At 36.6% G+C, this 16,676-nt stretch overlaps 2 protein-coding genes across 3 annotated transcripts; both read right to left on the bottom strand.

Moving 5' to 3' along the window:
* Window positions 1–451: 451 nt before the first annotated feature.
* On the bottom strand, window positions 452–1,662 carry foxd5 (forkhead box D5). Its single transcript, XM_052564144.1, has one exon. The coding sequence runs from the start codon at window positions 1,585–1,587 to the stop codon at window positions 631–633; it is 957 nt and encodes a 318-aa protein (XP_052420104.1). The 5' UTR covers window positions 1,588–1,662; the 3' UTR covers window positions 452–630.
* Window positions 1,663–5,145: 3,483 nt separating this feature from the next.
* On the bottom strand, window positions 5,146–16,638 carry cbwd (COBW domain containing). 2 transcript variants are annotated; one of them, XM_052562752.1, is made up of 16 exons: window positions 16,479–16,638; window positions 16,051–16,167; window positions 15,786–15,872; window positions 15,323–15,419; window positions 14,400–14,491; window positions 12,531–12,590; window positions 12,403–12,440; window positions 10,447–10,493; window positions 9,556–9,642; window positions 8,257–8,301; window positions 8,013–8,069; window positions 7,280–7,331; window positions 6,241–6,309; window positions 6,075–6,140; window positions 5,826–5,955; window positions 5,146–5,691 (listed from the first exon to the last, which is right to left on the bottom strand). In XM_052562752.1, the coding sequence occupies exons 2-16, from the start codon at window positions 16,148–16,150 to the stop codon at window positions 5,627–5,629; spliced, it is 1,092 nt and encodes a 363-aa protein (XP_052418712.1). In that variant the 5' UTR covers window positions 16,151–16,167; window positions 16,479–16,638; the 3' UTR covers window positions 5,146–5,626. The 2 variants fall into 2 exon arrangements, with proteins under 2 accessions (XP_052418712.1, XP_052418713.1); XM_052562753.1 differs by having other exon boundaries at window positions 16,528–16,615.
* Window positions 16,639–16,676: the final 38 nt, after the last annotated feature.

The following is a 16,676-nucleotide window of genomic DNA, read 5'->3' as shown; positions in this document are numbered from 1 at the left end:
ATTTGGTAAGAGCTTTAACTTCAAAACTTTTTAGTGAGATGGCGAGAATGCAATCTAAAGTCAATCAAAAGTGCCCTACCTGTTTTTATACACATTATACACACACACACACACACACACACACACACACACACACATGTATATATATATATATATATATATATATATATATATATATATATATATATATATATATATATATATATATATATATATATATATATATATATAATTATTTATATTTTTTTTACTTTAAAGTAGGCTAGTATTTGCTCAACATTCCAGCTTATCAAATTAAAGCGTTCTTAAAATAAACAGTCTCTTTATTTTCTATTCTTTTTGACAAATAAATGCGCAAACGCACTTTTTTCGTTAATATAGCCTGAGCACTTTATAGAAAAAAACACGATATGATAATTGCTCAAATGAGCAGGAATAACACGTAGGTCAATTGAGGTTTGACGATAATTGTTTATTTAAACAGGCATTTTAATACATCCAACTTTCCAGGATTTTAGACTAGCAAATATATTACTATTTATTTATTTACATTAAACTACCATATAAGAGCAACGACAGACAAATCTTAAGACTATTTAACATGACATGGTGAGTTTTCCAGACAAGAGTTCAACAGTGAGGATACACCATCCGCAGAGTTTCTGTGAAAGGACCAGTCTTCAGCAGAGCAGTCCTAGCTGGCACTGCTAACACACTTGATGTCGGTCTGGGAAATACAGAACTATATTCAGGTGTGAGATGATGAGGAGAGCTTTTGTGAGGAGACGCCGTTGACCTGGCCATAATGCTGTCGATGCTGAACGAACACTTCTGGGTCTTGTGCTCGGGCCTTTGCTGGATTTCAGGAGCTTCGTGGAGCTTAATTTTCAAAGTCTGATATTGGAAATATGGAGGTGGCACCATGATGCCATCCGGCACTGGCAAATATCCAATAGGATTAGCCTGGGCTGGAACCGGCCCAGAGACGCAGTAAGGTCGCCCGTATGCTCGATAACTTAACGTTGGGTGGAAAAGCACCAGGTTGTCTTTGGTGAACTCGGGTTGGTGCCTCTTAAATCTTTTCCTTCTGCGAAGAAAGCTGCCGTTGTCAAACATGTCCTCAGATGCAGGGTCCAGGGACCAGTAGTTGCCTTTCCCCGGGTTTCCAGGCTCTCGTGGGATCTTGATGAAGCAGTCGTTGAGTGACAAGTTGTGTCTGATGGAGTTCTGCCACGCGGGGAATTTCTCCTTGTAGTACGGGAACTTGTTGCTGATGAAGTCGCAGATGCCGCTGAGGGTCAGCTTCTTCATCGGGCTCTGGAGGATCGCCATGGTTATCAGGGCGATGTAGGAATAGGGAGGTTTGACGGCGGAGGTCTGCTTTGGGGCGGTCGCGGCGGAGAAGCTGCTCTCGCTCTCTCCTGAAGACTCGGACCCTGAGTGATCCGCCTCCGTGGGGTCCCTGCAAGGCATGAGGAAATACTCTCGGTCGCTATCGCTGTGGTCTCCTCCGACGATGTCGATTTCATCGTCTTCAGAAGAGACAGGGGTGCGCTGCACTTCTTCGTAATCATGGTAAAGGGTCATGGTTGGAGACCCCAAATGTGCTGGACGCGGCTTCTGGCTGGTGAAGCTTGTGGCCGGTTTGCAGGACTCAAGGAAATTAGGGCTATTTATGAGAGGCCACACACATTCGGCCAATAGGGGTGGAGTGTCACCGCAGGGGTTCAGGACAGTCAGACAGGTGTGGGGGGCTTTGACCTGCTTAAACTAAACAATCTGAATATGAGATGCGAACCTAAACACCCAATTACAGCCTCTCAAACGAAGGAGATGGCGAAAAAAATTTGTAGTCTACCATTAGCAGTCAAGTTTAATAATTAATACTATTATTTTTAAGGAACAGCTTAAACGCCAACGTGAGCTACATTTTCCATAATTGAGACAAACTTGGCAATACGATTTTTATATTGGTATTTATTTTGTCTGTCAAATGAGCAAAATATAAAACGTTTTTTATAACGTCTTCATATATCTTTTTTATAAAGGCCTTTAGCTTTATTATTGCAGTATTACATTTATACAATGCATTTTAAAATGCACTTTAATATTTTAAATCTATTTTTAAACGCATGTGCAAGTTTCATGCATATTTGGAAAAAAAAGAGAGAGAAACTAGGCCTGTTTTTTTTTCAATTACATAAACAATAGCCTATAGATTTTAGAATTAATGAAGGATAGTCTTTTTATAATAGTCCTGTATTTGTGACGTTTTCTTTAGTTTATTTGACTTGAAGCAACCTTATTCGTTTTTAAGCTTTGGATCACGACAAAATGTTTTTCTGGATTTAGTTTAACAGACTTTATTTAAAACTTAAAAAATGTTATGTGAAATTATATATAGGCCTATATATACATATATATATATATATATATACGTCCATTTTACCGATATAATACCGATATAATATAGAAGATTTTTAATTGGCTAGGCCAACATAACAATAAAATACAATGGTAAACGAATTCAAGCTTTTTAATCTGATAGTTGAACCACACACAAAAAAAGGTCATGTTTATTTCTTGGTTCTTTTAAAGTGTTTTAGATGTAGAAATTTGCGTCACGTCACTGAACCTTTTCCTACAAAAGCCACAGTTCACTTGCAATACAAATAAAGTCGTTATATTTTGGATGGTCTTTTAGGATTCCTCTCCAATTCAGAAGCAGGTTAGCGCAGTGGGAGCTGGGGCGTGTGATGGGGAATTCTCACACCACGCCTAACTAGCAGTTTAAAAGACTGATTTTCCCCCGATACCCCCTGGGTTTCGTTTGGCTTGTCACCTCAAGATACCCGCGGGTGGTGTGACCATGAAAATGGCCATGGCTCGGCTCCCCGCGTTGAAAGAATAATGCCGGTAAACGAGCCTATCAGCATCAGAATCAAAAAGGAAACGGCGCAGCTTCAGCCTACAGTCCAGGAGCGGGTTTTATTGGAGGGCATGAATGAACGCAGCAACCCTCAAAGCAAACCTTCTTGTGCGCGGATATGTGTTAAAACTCTTTACAGTCATCTCAATTGCAAATTAAAAGGTCCGTCCACTTCCTCAGCTGTGGATGGCGTGGAAGCAGATGAAGGTAAATTTACGAGCACTTGAAAGTTGTGTAAACTAAACAGCACTCATTCATGTGTCAGTTTAAAGAAATCCAAAGACCTAAACTCACCTTAAAGTTCTGTACTGAATATTAAGGTTTCTAAAACTATGTATTTACGGTATATGAAGAAAATTGTTACAATTAAAATTGTTGTTGTAATTTATAGGCCTACCACATACATTAGTGAAGTGATAAATTAATGCAATTTGTGAACATTTATGCATTTTGAAGACACTTCCAAATTAGTTTCACTGAACATACACACTGTATGCTTTCATAACATCTTTTGCTCTTAATTATCATAATTTATGTTCCACTAGAGACACTCAAGAATAAGTCAACTCTGCCATCCAATTTTCTTAATTATCGCCTTGTCACAAAACGTGTTAAGTGGGTGCTTATAATCAGAGGTGGGTAGTAACGAGTTACATTTACTTCGTTACATTTACTTGAGTAATTTTTCGGGGTAACGAATACTTTTCGGAGTATATTTAAAGATGGGTACTTTATACTCTTACTTGAGTACATTTTTTGGGAAAAATCTGTACTTTTACTTCGTTACTGTGGGCGACGCCCCTCTCGTTACTTTATCTTAATGCAATAAATGCTTCAGTTTATTCCAAACGCGCCGTCTACTTTTCTCTGGACAATGAGCGATGCCCATTCGCGAATGATTCATTCTTTTGAGTCAACTCTGTTCAAAGGCTTGATCAAACCAGTCGGCAAACGAGTGAATTGGTTCATGAATCAGTTTGATTGAGTCGTTCAGTTCCATGCTGCACGCGCTGAGCTCTGAAGCGGTTCACTCAGAGTTGTAACGTTTAAGAATATTAGCAGCGTTGAAAACGTGGCTATGGAACTGCACTGAATTGAAAGCTAATCTGCAAAGGCTATTATTTGCTTGCGGTGGAGATCCTTATTAGATGAACGCGTGTGCTGTCTACTGTTTAACAGGTAATAACTTGGGCTACATTCGATTACAGTACACGATACCACTGTGACATTAGTTTGTTGTACGTGTGTGGCTTATAACAGGTTGAATGCAGCTTCCAAAAGACAAAGAATAGCCGATTAAGATTTTATTAATTTTAATACAATCACACCAGTGCGAGTACGTTCAGCAAGTCATATCATCAGCTGCTAAATTCAGATCTGTGATCGCTTGCTGGCGCTGAGCCAGAGACAGACGCGTTTTTACAGCGCTGCGCATTAACCAATCACACACGGTTCTGTTGAGCTTTTGAATGCAATCAGGCCAATCAGAGGTGTTCCGATGAGTCATCGCTGAAATGCCGGTGCTTCCTTCACTCGCTCACTTACTGAATACCTCTTTCTGCCGAATTCTCTCGTCAGAAACAACAAAGTGCAGATGTGTGTACGAATCTATAATTAAGATATTGATTTCACAGTGTTAACAGTTTCAGTGATTTTAATGGTAGTTTCTGAGAGTGAATTAAATCTAGACTGTCAGTGAAAATTATGTTTAATGTAAATGTTATTTGCTCTCTTTCTGAACAATGAAAGATTAGTAGCAATATTTATATCACATTAACTTTCAATGTTAAATTCACATTTAAAATAAAGTCAGTCGTATTAAAAATATGTTATGGCATGATACCTATATTTGTTACTTAAACAGACAGGGTTTTATAATAAATTACATAAATTGGATTAAAGGCTGATGAAATATATACATTTATACACACACACATACATTACTTACATTTTTTGTCTATATATCTATATAAAAAAAGGCTCCGTATATATGACCCAAAGTAACTAGTAACTAACTACTTGAGTAGATTTTTTATCCGATACTCTTTTACTCTTACTCAAGTAACTATTCAAGACTAGTACTTTTACTTTTACTTGAGTAAATATTTCTAGAATTACTTTTACTTTTACTTGAGTAAAGTTTTTGGGTACTCTACCCACCTCTGCTTATAATAATGGTTCTCACATTGAAAAAAAGACACAAAATTTAAGCCGAGTAACTCAAGACTACATTTATTTCACTGGTTACTGCTATTTTACACTTTACACTGTGAAAAGTCCATGTAAAATGATAAGCAATTGATCACCCAACTGAATTGTTTAAATAACGATATACTTTTAAAATAAAGACTATAGGTCTTTATATAGATATGCATTTCCAGATCCATATTTGGAGAAACCGGAAACGTAAAATAAATGACATTTTAAGACATTTCAGTTAATAGTTTTACTGGTTTGAAATGTGGTGTACAGATGATTAAAGGATTTTTAGTACAAAGTTCTACAAGTTTAGGAGAAACAAGTGTCAGATATGAACACTTTTTCTATTCAAAACATTATGGAGCATGATAAGCACCTAAAGCTGTTGCAGGATTTGCAACCCAGGTACAAACTCTTTTAAAAACCGTGGGTTGCAAACAGAAACAGCTGTTTTTTCCAGTGATTTCACAAATGTCTTATGAGAGGAGATTGTTGGTGTCAGACTTTATTTGACATGGCTGAAATAAACTCTTTCTTCAGAATCTCACCATCAAGGTTCCGACCTGAAGTGAGAAGACAGTGAATGGAAAATTATTTACGAAATTTTTTTTAAATGGATTTAATAAATGCAATTTGGCATTTGACAAAGAGTAATAGGTATTGTATGTTAAAAAAAATCTGCAATATTTGATCTTACCAATGAAGACGAGTCGGTTGCTTCTTGGCTCATGATCTGCCCAGGACTCTGGAGTCTCATCCAGCTCATAAAGCTCATGGACACCCTGCAACATCACCTTCTTTTGTTTCTGCTGGATGGAGAGGATCCCCTGCCACAACACACAGGATATACGGTTAAAGGCAATATAACCTCACAGAAGTCATGATTATCGGTGGCTGACATAACATACAGTATGGAGAACGAATATATGGACGACTGTATCCTCACCTTTAACCGGATAACTGCCATTGGCAAGCCAGCTTTGTTCTTAAATGTCTTTTCCCATAGGAGATCCTACACATTTTTTTTTACATTTTCAACATTTTATATTTTTGTAAAGATGTTGTACTGGGAAGAAATCTTTTATTCACATGCTTCCTTAAGCTATCTGTACCTGAACGAATATATTTAATAGGTCCTCTGACACACTGCCCGGAACTTCAAATGTTATAGTCAGCATACTCTGAAATAAAACAAATGCATAGCCCAAACATTAAATAATCGTCAATGAACACAAATAAAGGGAGCATCTCAAATGTCTCCAAACAGGTCAAGTCACATTACAAATGTACATTAGCTTTCAAAAGCAAGAAAAGCAAGCAAGTCTCTAATGCCCACCAAGGCTGCATTCATTTGTTCAAAATTCCATAAAAAAGCAATAATGTTAAATAATATTGCAATTAAAAATAACTGATTTATTATATTTATTTCATCTAAATTAGTCCTATGCAAAGCTGAATTTTCAGTAGCCATTATTCCAGTCTTCAATATCGCATGATCCTTCAGAAATCATTCTCATATGTTGATTTAGAGTATTCTTTGAAAAATATATATTCTTTTTGTAACATTATAAATGTTTTTACTGACACTTTTGATCAATTTAATGCATGGGATTTGACTCATTTCTGTTTGTACTGTACACAAAACATTTCTAATAATACCTTTATATCTTTAAAGGTTTCAGTACGACACTTGAATGAATTTCCCCTCGCTGTTAAACACTTGTACTACTTCAGCACCCATCCTGCTGTACTTCTCTGGGGCGTTACATGGGCCCTTTACTGATATTTAAACCATTGTTTGTCTGTGTTAAAAGTTACACACTTCCTTTTTTCCTTTGGAATAACAAGAGAAAACGGCTCTCATTTACATGAAAAGAGCAGTGAGGCTTGACTCTGAAGGGGGAGGGTGGAACAGGCGATGGATGCGGGAAAGTGACCCATGTACTGATAATAGCTCCTATGGAGAGTTTGCGTCAAGGATAGAAGGAACTTGACAACATTTAACATTTACTGAACCTTGTGGTTCGAACAAACCCTGAGAGGAACCTTCAGGGAAGAGAAGCTGGGCCTTTTTTTTAAATCTCAGAAGTAAAAAAAAAAAAAACATTCAATACATCGATTCAAAATATAAAAAAAAAGAGTCATCTTCACCTTGTCTAGATGTGGTTGGCTTGTTTTCACCAGCTGCAGCTTTTCAGCTAACCTGTGGAACGCAAGATTTCAAGACATTTAAATGTGAAACAAGCACATTGATTGATGTCAAACAACATCCTTTTACAAACCCAAATGTATCAGACAGATGTACAGTCTTAGCTAAAACCTTTCAAAGGGTTTGACTACCCTGACGGCCCCTAATCCTGGTGCTGGTGTGATGCAGAGGAGCTCTGGGGTTTAGTAACCGTAAGATTGAGCTTAATACAGAAAGAAAGAAGAAGAAAGCGTTTGAGCGGGCTCTGACCCCTCGGGGAGGGCAAACACAGCTCTGTGGATTATTCGTCGGACTGTGAGTACCACACAGCAGACCAGAGGGGGGTCATCCCAGACAAGCAGCCTGTGCTCAGGGGGGCAAATGGGCCAGAGTCGGGGCTGAAAGACGTTCTGTGTGGAAGTGCTTCTGTTCCTTTACTGCAGACACTGCTATAATCCTCCGCAGCTGGGCTGAGCTTTTCACATTTACTCTGTCTCACTGTAATTACTCTTTAAAAGGGCGTTTCATTTTTTGGTTTTGTGTCAAGTCATCGACATTAGCATGAGCTAATGGAGTGTTTGATCCTCATCGGACACACAAAATCCTCTGGAAAAATACTGGAGAACAGAATCGCTACTATAATTCAGTAAGAAGCAAGTAGTGTAATTCTTGCAAGTATTCTTCAAAAGCACTTACCTTACACCATCGTTGATATCAAATGAATGTAAATCTAACACTTGAGACAGGTCAACCCTAAAAGCAAGGAAAGTACTCTTAATTTGTATGTGTATATAAATACTCAACACGTCTGTCTTTGATGTTATTTATAGATTATAGAAGATAAATAGTGTGGAAAGAGCTTAAAAATATGGTAGAATATGCAAACAATTTGTAATGTAGACCACAAAGTACATGTTTTGCATTTGCATTGCAAAATCACCTGGATTTTTGTGTCTCCAAAATCTTCACAAGCCCATTTATTGATCTATGAAGAAGAGGAAAAGAGCACATACTGTAAAACCAACTCAAAGACATTATCCAATGACCATTATAACTAGACTTCTAGTGAATGAAAAAGTGCAAGGTCTTTATTACAATACTAGAGTGTGATGGTTGGTTGGACATTGCTCTGAGGTTGCCAAGGTTTACTGAATGGTTTTTAATGTGTTGCTATGTGCTCAACAGGGTACTCCAAGTTCTGCCTGCTATGATATTCTAGTACCTAGATATAACTCAGGTACCGCTGTAAACATTTTTTTTTCCAGAAAGCATAAGAAAACTGCTTATGTGATAATACACAACAAAAGTTTTAATTCTTTGCATTAGAGGTTCAAATAATTAACCCCACGTATGAGCGATATGCTCAAGCAAGCACCATTTATAATGAATATAAATGTTAGTGTCTTCACCACAAGACATTTCTGACATGTTTGAGACAGACACCAGCATCCACTGAATAACATACAACTAGTGATTCCCACTACATTGGTAATATACTTTTACTGCTATTAACATTCCTTAACAGTTAAATGCATTAAATGTATTTTATTTCTTTTTGATTACGTCTTTAATTGATTTTTCTGTACATTTCTGTCACATGTGCATAAACTGACAGTCACCACTGATAAAAGCTACTACTAAATATATTGTAGATTCTTCATTATCTGTAAAGTTGCTTTGCAATGATTTGTGAAAAGTGAAAAGCCCTATACAAATAATCTTGAATTGAACTTTTAGCAAATGAATATCCATTGTTCATCTTAGACATTATAATGTTGAAATGTCTACATTCACTGAAGCATTTTAAACTGTCAATTAGAGTTTTTGTTGTTTTATTTGTAATTTATTTAAACAAAATTGTTAAGACCTTAAATAAGAAATGTACTGGGGCCAGTTGCATAAACTTAAGCAGTTTTCTTAAGAACTGGTCTGACCAGCTAGCAGCTAACCAAAGGGTTATCAGACTGGATTCAATTTAGAATAATCTACATTTTTATGTAATTGGATTAAAAAAAAAAAAAAACAGTCTCAAAGAAGAAATAATCTGACTAGACTAGTCTAAACCTTTTATGCAACTGACTCCCGGTTATGGGCCAAGACACAACAAAATAATTAAGAAATCAATAAATAGATTTCACACAAATCATTTGTACATTTATTTTACATTTTTAAGCTAATTTTAGAAAGAACATCCATTTTTTTTTAGAGTTCAATGGAATAAAAGGTGTGTGGTTCTCACCTCACTGTATCTCTGAGCACCACCAGCTCACTGTCATCCACTAGATCAGTTTTATTGATGATGGTCAGATCAGCAAGAGCTATCTGCCTAAAAACAGAGAGCAGAATTCAGTACAATTCACATTCACCTGATAACTGCTTCCCATCTTCCCTAGCTGTGTATGCAACAAAGGCTGGCGACACCTCAGACGGTCGCATACGGATTATTCGTCATAAAAAGCAAAGCCCCTCTCTGTGCATCTACAGCTGCTGTACGCAAGTATGTGTGATTACAGTCGTACAATACATCAATAGAACAATACAGTACGAGAACAACTCATCCCATTCTCTCGCTCTTTTGTCACTTTCTTTACTGCTCAGTGTTCGATGTTTCACTCTCCCTTTGTAATTAAATGTATGTGTGTGTGTGTGTGTGTGAGTAAGTGTGTAAACACTCTGTTGTGTTTCATCCTTCCCCCTGCCTGTTGTCGGGTCGTGTGTGGGTGGCATGGTTTGTGGCTAACTCAAAAGGCGCCACCATTTTGCGTGGTAGGAAAACATAAACAGAGAGCAGAAGTGGTTTTTATGACTTCGGACACTTGTGAGCATTTCAACATGCCTCCGAACCCCAACAAAAACACCCCGACCGCAGCAGGTGAGGTGGAAGGAGCTGGGCTGGAATCAGATATGCTTGTGCACAAACATTAGAGCCAGCTGTCATCTTTAATAGCAATAACAGTCATATATAGAATTTTAAAAGACCACACAAGAGGTGCTCATAAAAATCGTGGTCACTGGACGACTTGACCTTTTTGATTCTTGTAGTACATCTTGATAATGATGAAGATTGTAACTTCTTTTCTTGTACTTTTAACACCAGATTTCTATATTAATGGATCAAATAAGATTTTACCTTGCAGCTTCATTGATAAGACCCTCTGGCTTCTCTTCTGTTAGATGCTAAGAGACACATAGGAAATAATGATTACATAACACATACAAAACATCTATTAAAACAAATCTTTAAAAAAATAAAAATTAGGATTTACATTTTATTTTTACTACATTTCAGGATGCATAGCATATCTCCATATCGGTTCTTGGATACATTTTTCAGTGTACATTATAACAAAAAATGCTGTGATATCTAAATTTACTTCTACCATGTAAACATTTTAATTTAAATAGTGTGGAATTTTTATGTTACAAATACATTGGTTATCATTTTTCAGTGTTTTATTTAAAAGTTATTTAGGGTAAATAGTATTTCATTTTAATAGAAAAAAAAAAGATAATTATTGGCATATTTTTCATGATAAACACAATGGACAAAGCACTTTGTGGCACTGAGTGGTTTATTGCTTTTACAATGTAATAATATTTGCTATGTCAATTTGCCAAAGTGCAGTAATATTTATCAGAACAAATAATTCTTCAGACAATACAGGTAAAAATTATTTATTAGACTAAGAGTAAGCTGTTTATAGTTGCAAAAAAATACATCAATTGATATTTAGTCACAGGCATGTGTATATTAGCTATGTTTTGGCAGCTTTGAATGTGGCTCATCAAACCAGAATTTAGAGTCTGGACTTTATCATTTCTAAGATCTAATAGAATGATAGGAACATTTCATGTCTCATTAGCTCCTGTATACTTCTGCACTTCTGTTCCGTCCAGCTTCCTTCCTGAAAACACATCTTTAACATCAGTGCAGATGAGCAAACTGACAACTTTGCCATTATAAGATGCAAACTAGCTGAAAGAAATCCAATTTCCAGGATATTACAACTTCTGAACAGTTTGCTTATTGAAAACAATCCCATTTGTTTTCTCGTGTGTGCTGCCAGTCATCTCTGCTGACCGGGACGATGTCTCATTGTCTGTGTTCAGCATGTAATAACATTGAGCTCTGGGAGTGAGACAAGTTTCAAACCAGCTGGCAGAGATCAAGGCACATGAGGGCACCTGATGGGCATGTCTGTGCAAGTCAAACCCCCCCCACCACCCCAAGTATCTCTTGTATGGATAAATATATCTGGTGACAAGAGCAGGACAAAGGGTGACAGGCCCATTAGAGTGATTTGCCTTGATATCCATTATTTCTTCAGTTTCTATCAAGCCCTCCCCGTCTTCACATCAACAGGAGCTCACAGATCCCAGAGGGCCACGGTGCCGAGAGGTGCCACCTCTGCAATAAAAAGACTGACTTGCCAAGACTGACACCACTAAATTGCAGCCTATTATCCAGGTGTCAGTACCACTGTCCCACTCCCAGCCTGACGTGTGAAGAGGAAAAGCAGGGGAGGGGGTACTTCAGTAGAACACAATACTTAAAAACTAATGTTAAATAAAATTTCTGTAAAGTAAAATGTAATGTCATCAATAACATGGACCCAACTCTTTTTTCCATGTAAAGAATTATATACATATCTATCTATCTATCTATCTATATAAATAACAGTGGGTATTTAAACATTATCTATATCTCTATATCTATCTATCTATCTATCTAAAAACATTTTAATATCAAGTTATCTTTCTATTAAACGTTTTATAATGTATTATGTTTATAAGGATTGTTGATGTGTTTATTTTTCATAATCTTTTACATTTCATATAAAAACATTATAGAACAATAATAATTTTTTTAATGGCTAAATTGTTCATAAAATATGATTTATGAAACTGTTTTCATATTTATACATAATTTACAGTATAACATTATTATTTACAGTTCCTATTTGTTTTTTTGACATCAATTCAATTCCTATACTAAAAAAAAAAAAAAAAAAAAAAAAAAAAAAACTATATTAGTTTCCATAAGTTATTTAGTCTTTGGTTTTGACAGAATGGAGCAACAACTTACCTGCATCCCATATTTAGCATCTATAACTGTGACAATACCTATGTAGGAGATGAGGACACTGCATTATATTAACAAGTAAACTCTCAAAACTTCATTTTTTGGCAGCATTTATTAGTTTAGGTTCTTACCGTCCAGATAGACATCACTTCCTAATTCTGCATCAACCCAAAACATGGAAGCAACAGCTCCTGGTTTGGAAAAAGTGTATAAATCGTTGGTACAAAATCACATATAAAAAATAAATTATAATTATTTATCATTTTACTGTAAATATACAAATGGAAACTTAATTACCAATTAAATAAAAAAATATATATTTAAATATAAATTAAATTGTTTCTACCTCACTGTAGCATTTTATAAGGTTTTGCAGTGCTTATTAGGTTACTAGACACTTTTTGCCTCAAACTCTGGTAAAACTGGTTAAATGGGTTGTGGGTGTAGATATGCTTTTTAAAATGCATAACTACATTTTATGGGTGGCTTAGAATTTTTCAGTTATAAGGTACATTTTGTTTGTTTCCATGCTTCCCAACTTTTCTTGTAAAAGTTATTTCACAGTTTCGTGTTACAATTTGAGGCCATCTTGTTCAAATAATGGTATTTTGTCAAACTGTCAGGGTAGAATAAGAAAGCAAGATAAATATTTGACAGAAGTGTAATGAAGGCAATGTTCTCGCAAGACATCAGATACATAACCTATTCAGCCCACAAGCATCTTCTGAAGAAGGGGAGGGGCTTATCCCCCTGAGGCCCTTAGGAGTGACAGGCCTGTCTCAGCCAATGACATTCAAGAGAGGCTTGTGTCTGAGGGTCCTGCACGGCACTGGCCTTTGACACCAGTCACTCACGCACACAGACTGGCTGAAGAGATCCTGCTGACCCTTCCAGCTTTTCCACTGATCTCTAATTGCTTTTTGCTATGTAGGGGGAAAAACTATTCTTTACAAATTCCCCCTTTCACACTGTACGTCGGACCCAGAAAATTGCCAGAACATTGCCGGGTCGCTTTCTGTGTGAAAGCAAACACATCCCGGGACTGATTCATGGACCTAGTAACATTGCCAGGTTCAGTCCTGGAACGAGCTCTGTGTGAACAAAAGCCAGAACTAATGGCGTGTCGTAGTTCTTTTACCGGCTGTTTTGAAGGCAGATCAACGTTCGCAACGAAACAAATATGTGCAAACTGTAATGAAGCAGAGATCCGTTAGTTCCTCACTATCCACGCTGAAGCTGAGATTGTTCACCAGCTAAAGTATAAGGTGCCTAGCGTTTTCGACTCGTACATTACACATCATGCCCTGATATCACGTGTCATTACGGGACCTTTACGGGTTGTGTGTGAAAGCACGCACATATTCCGGGTAATCACTGGCAGTGTGAAAGTGCAAAAATCTAGCGACCCGGGAACAATTGCAGGGACACATTACCCGTGTATTTGCTGGAATCGCAGTGTGAAAGGGGCTAAAGATGTCTAAACTGTCTGCAGTGTAAAAAAAAATCCCTTAATCTGAAGTTACATTAATGGAAAAGATCAAACATGAGGATGAGTTTGTTTCTTCAGTGGAACAGATTTGGAGAAATGTTGAATTACCATATTCTTACTCTTATTCTAAAGGGTGGCACCCATTCACTGCAGAGAATACACTGGAGAGCAAGAGATGCAATGCTACACAAGTGTATTATAATGAAGCATCAAACACTTCAACATCTAGGATGGCCCAGGCTTGAGTAAATTCTCTTCAAATCTTTTCTGTGAACTATTCCTAAAGCAGCTAAATGCAAATGCGGACTATAGCAAGGTGGACAGCTACCAGTAAGGAATGCTTCACAATTCAATCTAAGCCAATAAACATAGCCTAATCTAAGGCTCTGTGTAAACATGGAAGTACATGTTTTTAGACCTCTCAGAACACAGCATTTGAGAAAGATGGCCAATGATAATAGATTTGTCAGGTTACGAAAATGTATCTGTTGTTGAAGATGAAATACAGTACCTGGATCTGCCAATCCAGTCGTCTCTAGAAGGATGTAGTCAAACTTTCCTTTCTTCTCCATTAGATTTTCAATAGCTTTTAAACCATTGTCTCTGTAAAAGAAATGGGGGACAATTATTTGACACAATTCAATATGCGCAAGTACACACTAGTTTGGGACTGGCAAGAAGTATCTTATGCTCATCTTAAGTCTGCATTTACTTGATCAAAAATATAGTAAAACAACAACATTGTGAAATACTGCTACAATTTAAAATAGTGGTCTGCTTTATGAATACATTTTAAAACTGCAATTTATTTCTGTGATGCCAAAGCTGAATTTTCAGTAGCATTATTCCAGTCTCCAGTGTCATATGATCCTTCAGAAATTATTTTAATATGCTGATTTAATGCTAAAGAAATATTTCCTATTATTATTAAGTCTTGTCGTTCTGCTTAATATTTTCTTAAAATTAAAATTAAAATCTTTTTTTTTTTTCAGGATTCTTTGATAAAAACAAGTTAACAACATTTATTTGAAATATAAATCTTTTTGTAACATTAAAAAGTCCCCAAATGAATTATCATTATTCAGTATTATCAATTCAATGTTTCCTTGCTGAATAAAAGTATGAATTTCGTTTACATTTTTTGAACGGTGGTGCATGTGTTAATTATTCATCACGCAACAGTAGTTGTTTTTTTAAATGCCATATAAATAATCAATAATTAGAAACAATTAAATAAATAAAACCAGAACAACAGTTATTAAATCACTGGAATGTACCAGCAACCAGAAATAATGGGTTTCCATTTAAACCATCTTAAAAAGTCCAAAAATAGTTCTGTAGTCCAGATGGAACTGTGTTTATTCTTTATACTTCAACACACATTCATATACTTTATAGTTGTGTCCTATTATTGAGTAGCTTGAACAACCGTACTTGACCGAGCAGCACAGGCAGCCGTTCCTCAGCTCCAGCCACTCCTCATACAGCTCTCCTGCCTGACTGACAGCTAAAGACTTCTCCAGAGCACTGCCTGCAGAACAACACAGCACAGGTTCAACCTCTCAGCAGTAGCACAGTGTTACAATGCCCTATGCACTGCACATCAAAATGTTCATGAATATGATCCGAATTACTAAAACAATACTGAAAAATTTTAATGCTATAATTATGAGTCATCAGAAGAGATAAGCATGTTAAAGAGAACAAATGCAAGTATTCCATAAACAATAAGTTTCTAGTATATTGCAGTGATTAAGAAAAACTGGGAATGCTTTGCTGCCCTCTCCTGGTCATAACAGCGAGAAATCCTCAGGGACTGGCATAGAACAAAGGCATCTAGGAATAAAAACTAGACTAGGGGTCTCTATGATTATTTGCTTACTCATTTTAAACTTACCTTCACCAAATTCGTTAAGAATGACAGCTATTCGTTTATTATGCTGCTCTGTTAAGATGTAGTTCAAAAGTGTTGTCTTTCCAGCACCTGTATTTGGAAAAGAGAGAAATAAAGTGAACCTACTGGGTATACAGTAACACATTTTTGCATTATTGCATAATAGAGCATATGTTGTTTTATTCATCTAGCTCTCATAAATATGATTCATGGTCTACATGAATCATATTTATAAAAGCAAATATTTAATGTTTCTTTCTATGCTGACCCAAGTATCCGGTGATGATGGTGACTGGTATCTGAACTGTGGGTCCGGTTTGCTTCTCCTTGATGGGAACTAACTCTGGACATTCATCCTCTTCCTCCATTACTGAGATCTCCTGAACTGATGAGAGTTTATAAACACACAAACAGGAATTCAGAGTGGTTTATTTACATATGGCAATGGCAAGATGAGACAGGATATTCATTTTTTTAGTGATTAGTCAGCGAAGGGCATCTCATTCAGAGGAGCTCGAACATAAATCTAGCATATATTATATTTCACCGTGTTTGATAGATATGAGCTGTTAATGTGAGCCACACACATGTGCTGTCAATGGCTGTCAATACAGTCCGGTTTGGCACTACTACTGTCTACAAGCGCCATGCATTAACACAGTAGAAGCGAATAAACACGAATAAAACACCACTTACTCTTTGCGAAATACGAGCTCTTAGATGAAGTACTGTTTTAATACATAACCTGCAGAGTGAGTTCTGTCGTCCAGTTTGTAATAAAAGAGCAACACTTAATTGAGCGATGTGCTGGTGTGTATGTAATCACGGTCCGAGCTGCGCATTGGATTGAACTACAGTTCCTAGTTAAAAATGAAACGAAGGATACCTGCATGA

Source organism: Carassius gibelio, chromosome B8, assembly GCF_023724105.1.
Source record: "Carassius gibelio isolate Cgi1373 ecotype wild population from Czech Republic chromosome B8, carGib1.2-hapl.c, whole genome shotgun sequence".
Classification (NCBI taxonomy): domain Eukaryota; kingdom Metazoa; phylum Chordata; class Actinopteri; order Cypriniformes; family Cyprinidae; genus Carassius; species Carassius gibelio.
Note: the sequence above shows the minus strand (reverse complement) of the source record. Positions and strands in the feature narration are given on the sequence as shown.

Coding starts and splice junctions, on each gene's coding strand:
- foxd5 (XM_052564144.1), bottom strand. CDS start 1,587: ATGACCCTTTACCATGATTACGAAGAAGTGCAGCGCACCCCTGTCTCT.
- cbwd (XM_052562752.1), bottom strand. CDS start 16,150: ATGGAGGAAGAGGATGAATGTCCAGAGTTAGTTCCCATCAAGGAGAAG. Junction 12,591..14,399: donor GACTGGATTGGCAGATCCAG/GTACTGTATTTC, acceptor TTTCCAAACCAG/GAGCTGTTGCTTCCATGTTT. Junction 6,141..6,240: donor TATTAAATATATTCGTTCAG/GTACAGATAGCT, acceptor AAAAATGTGTAG/GATCTCCTATGGGAAAAGAC.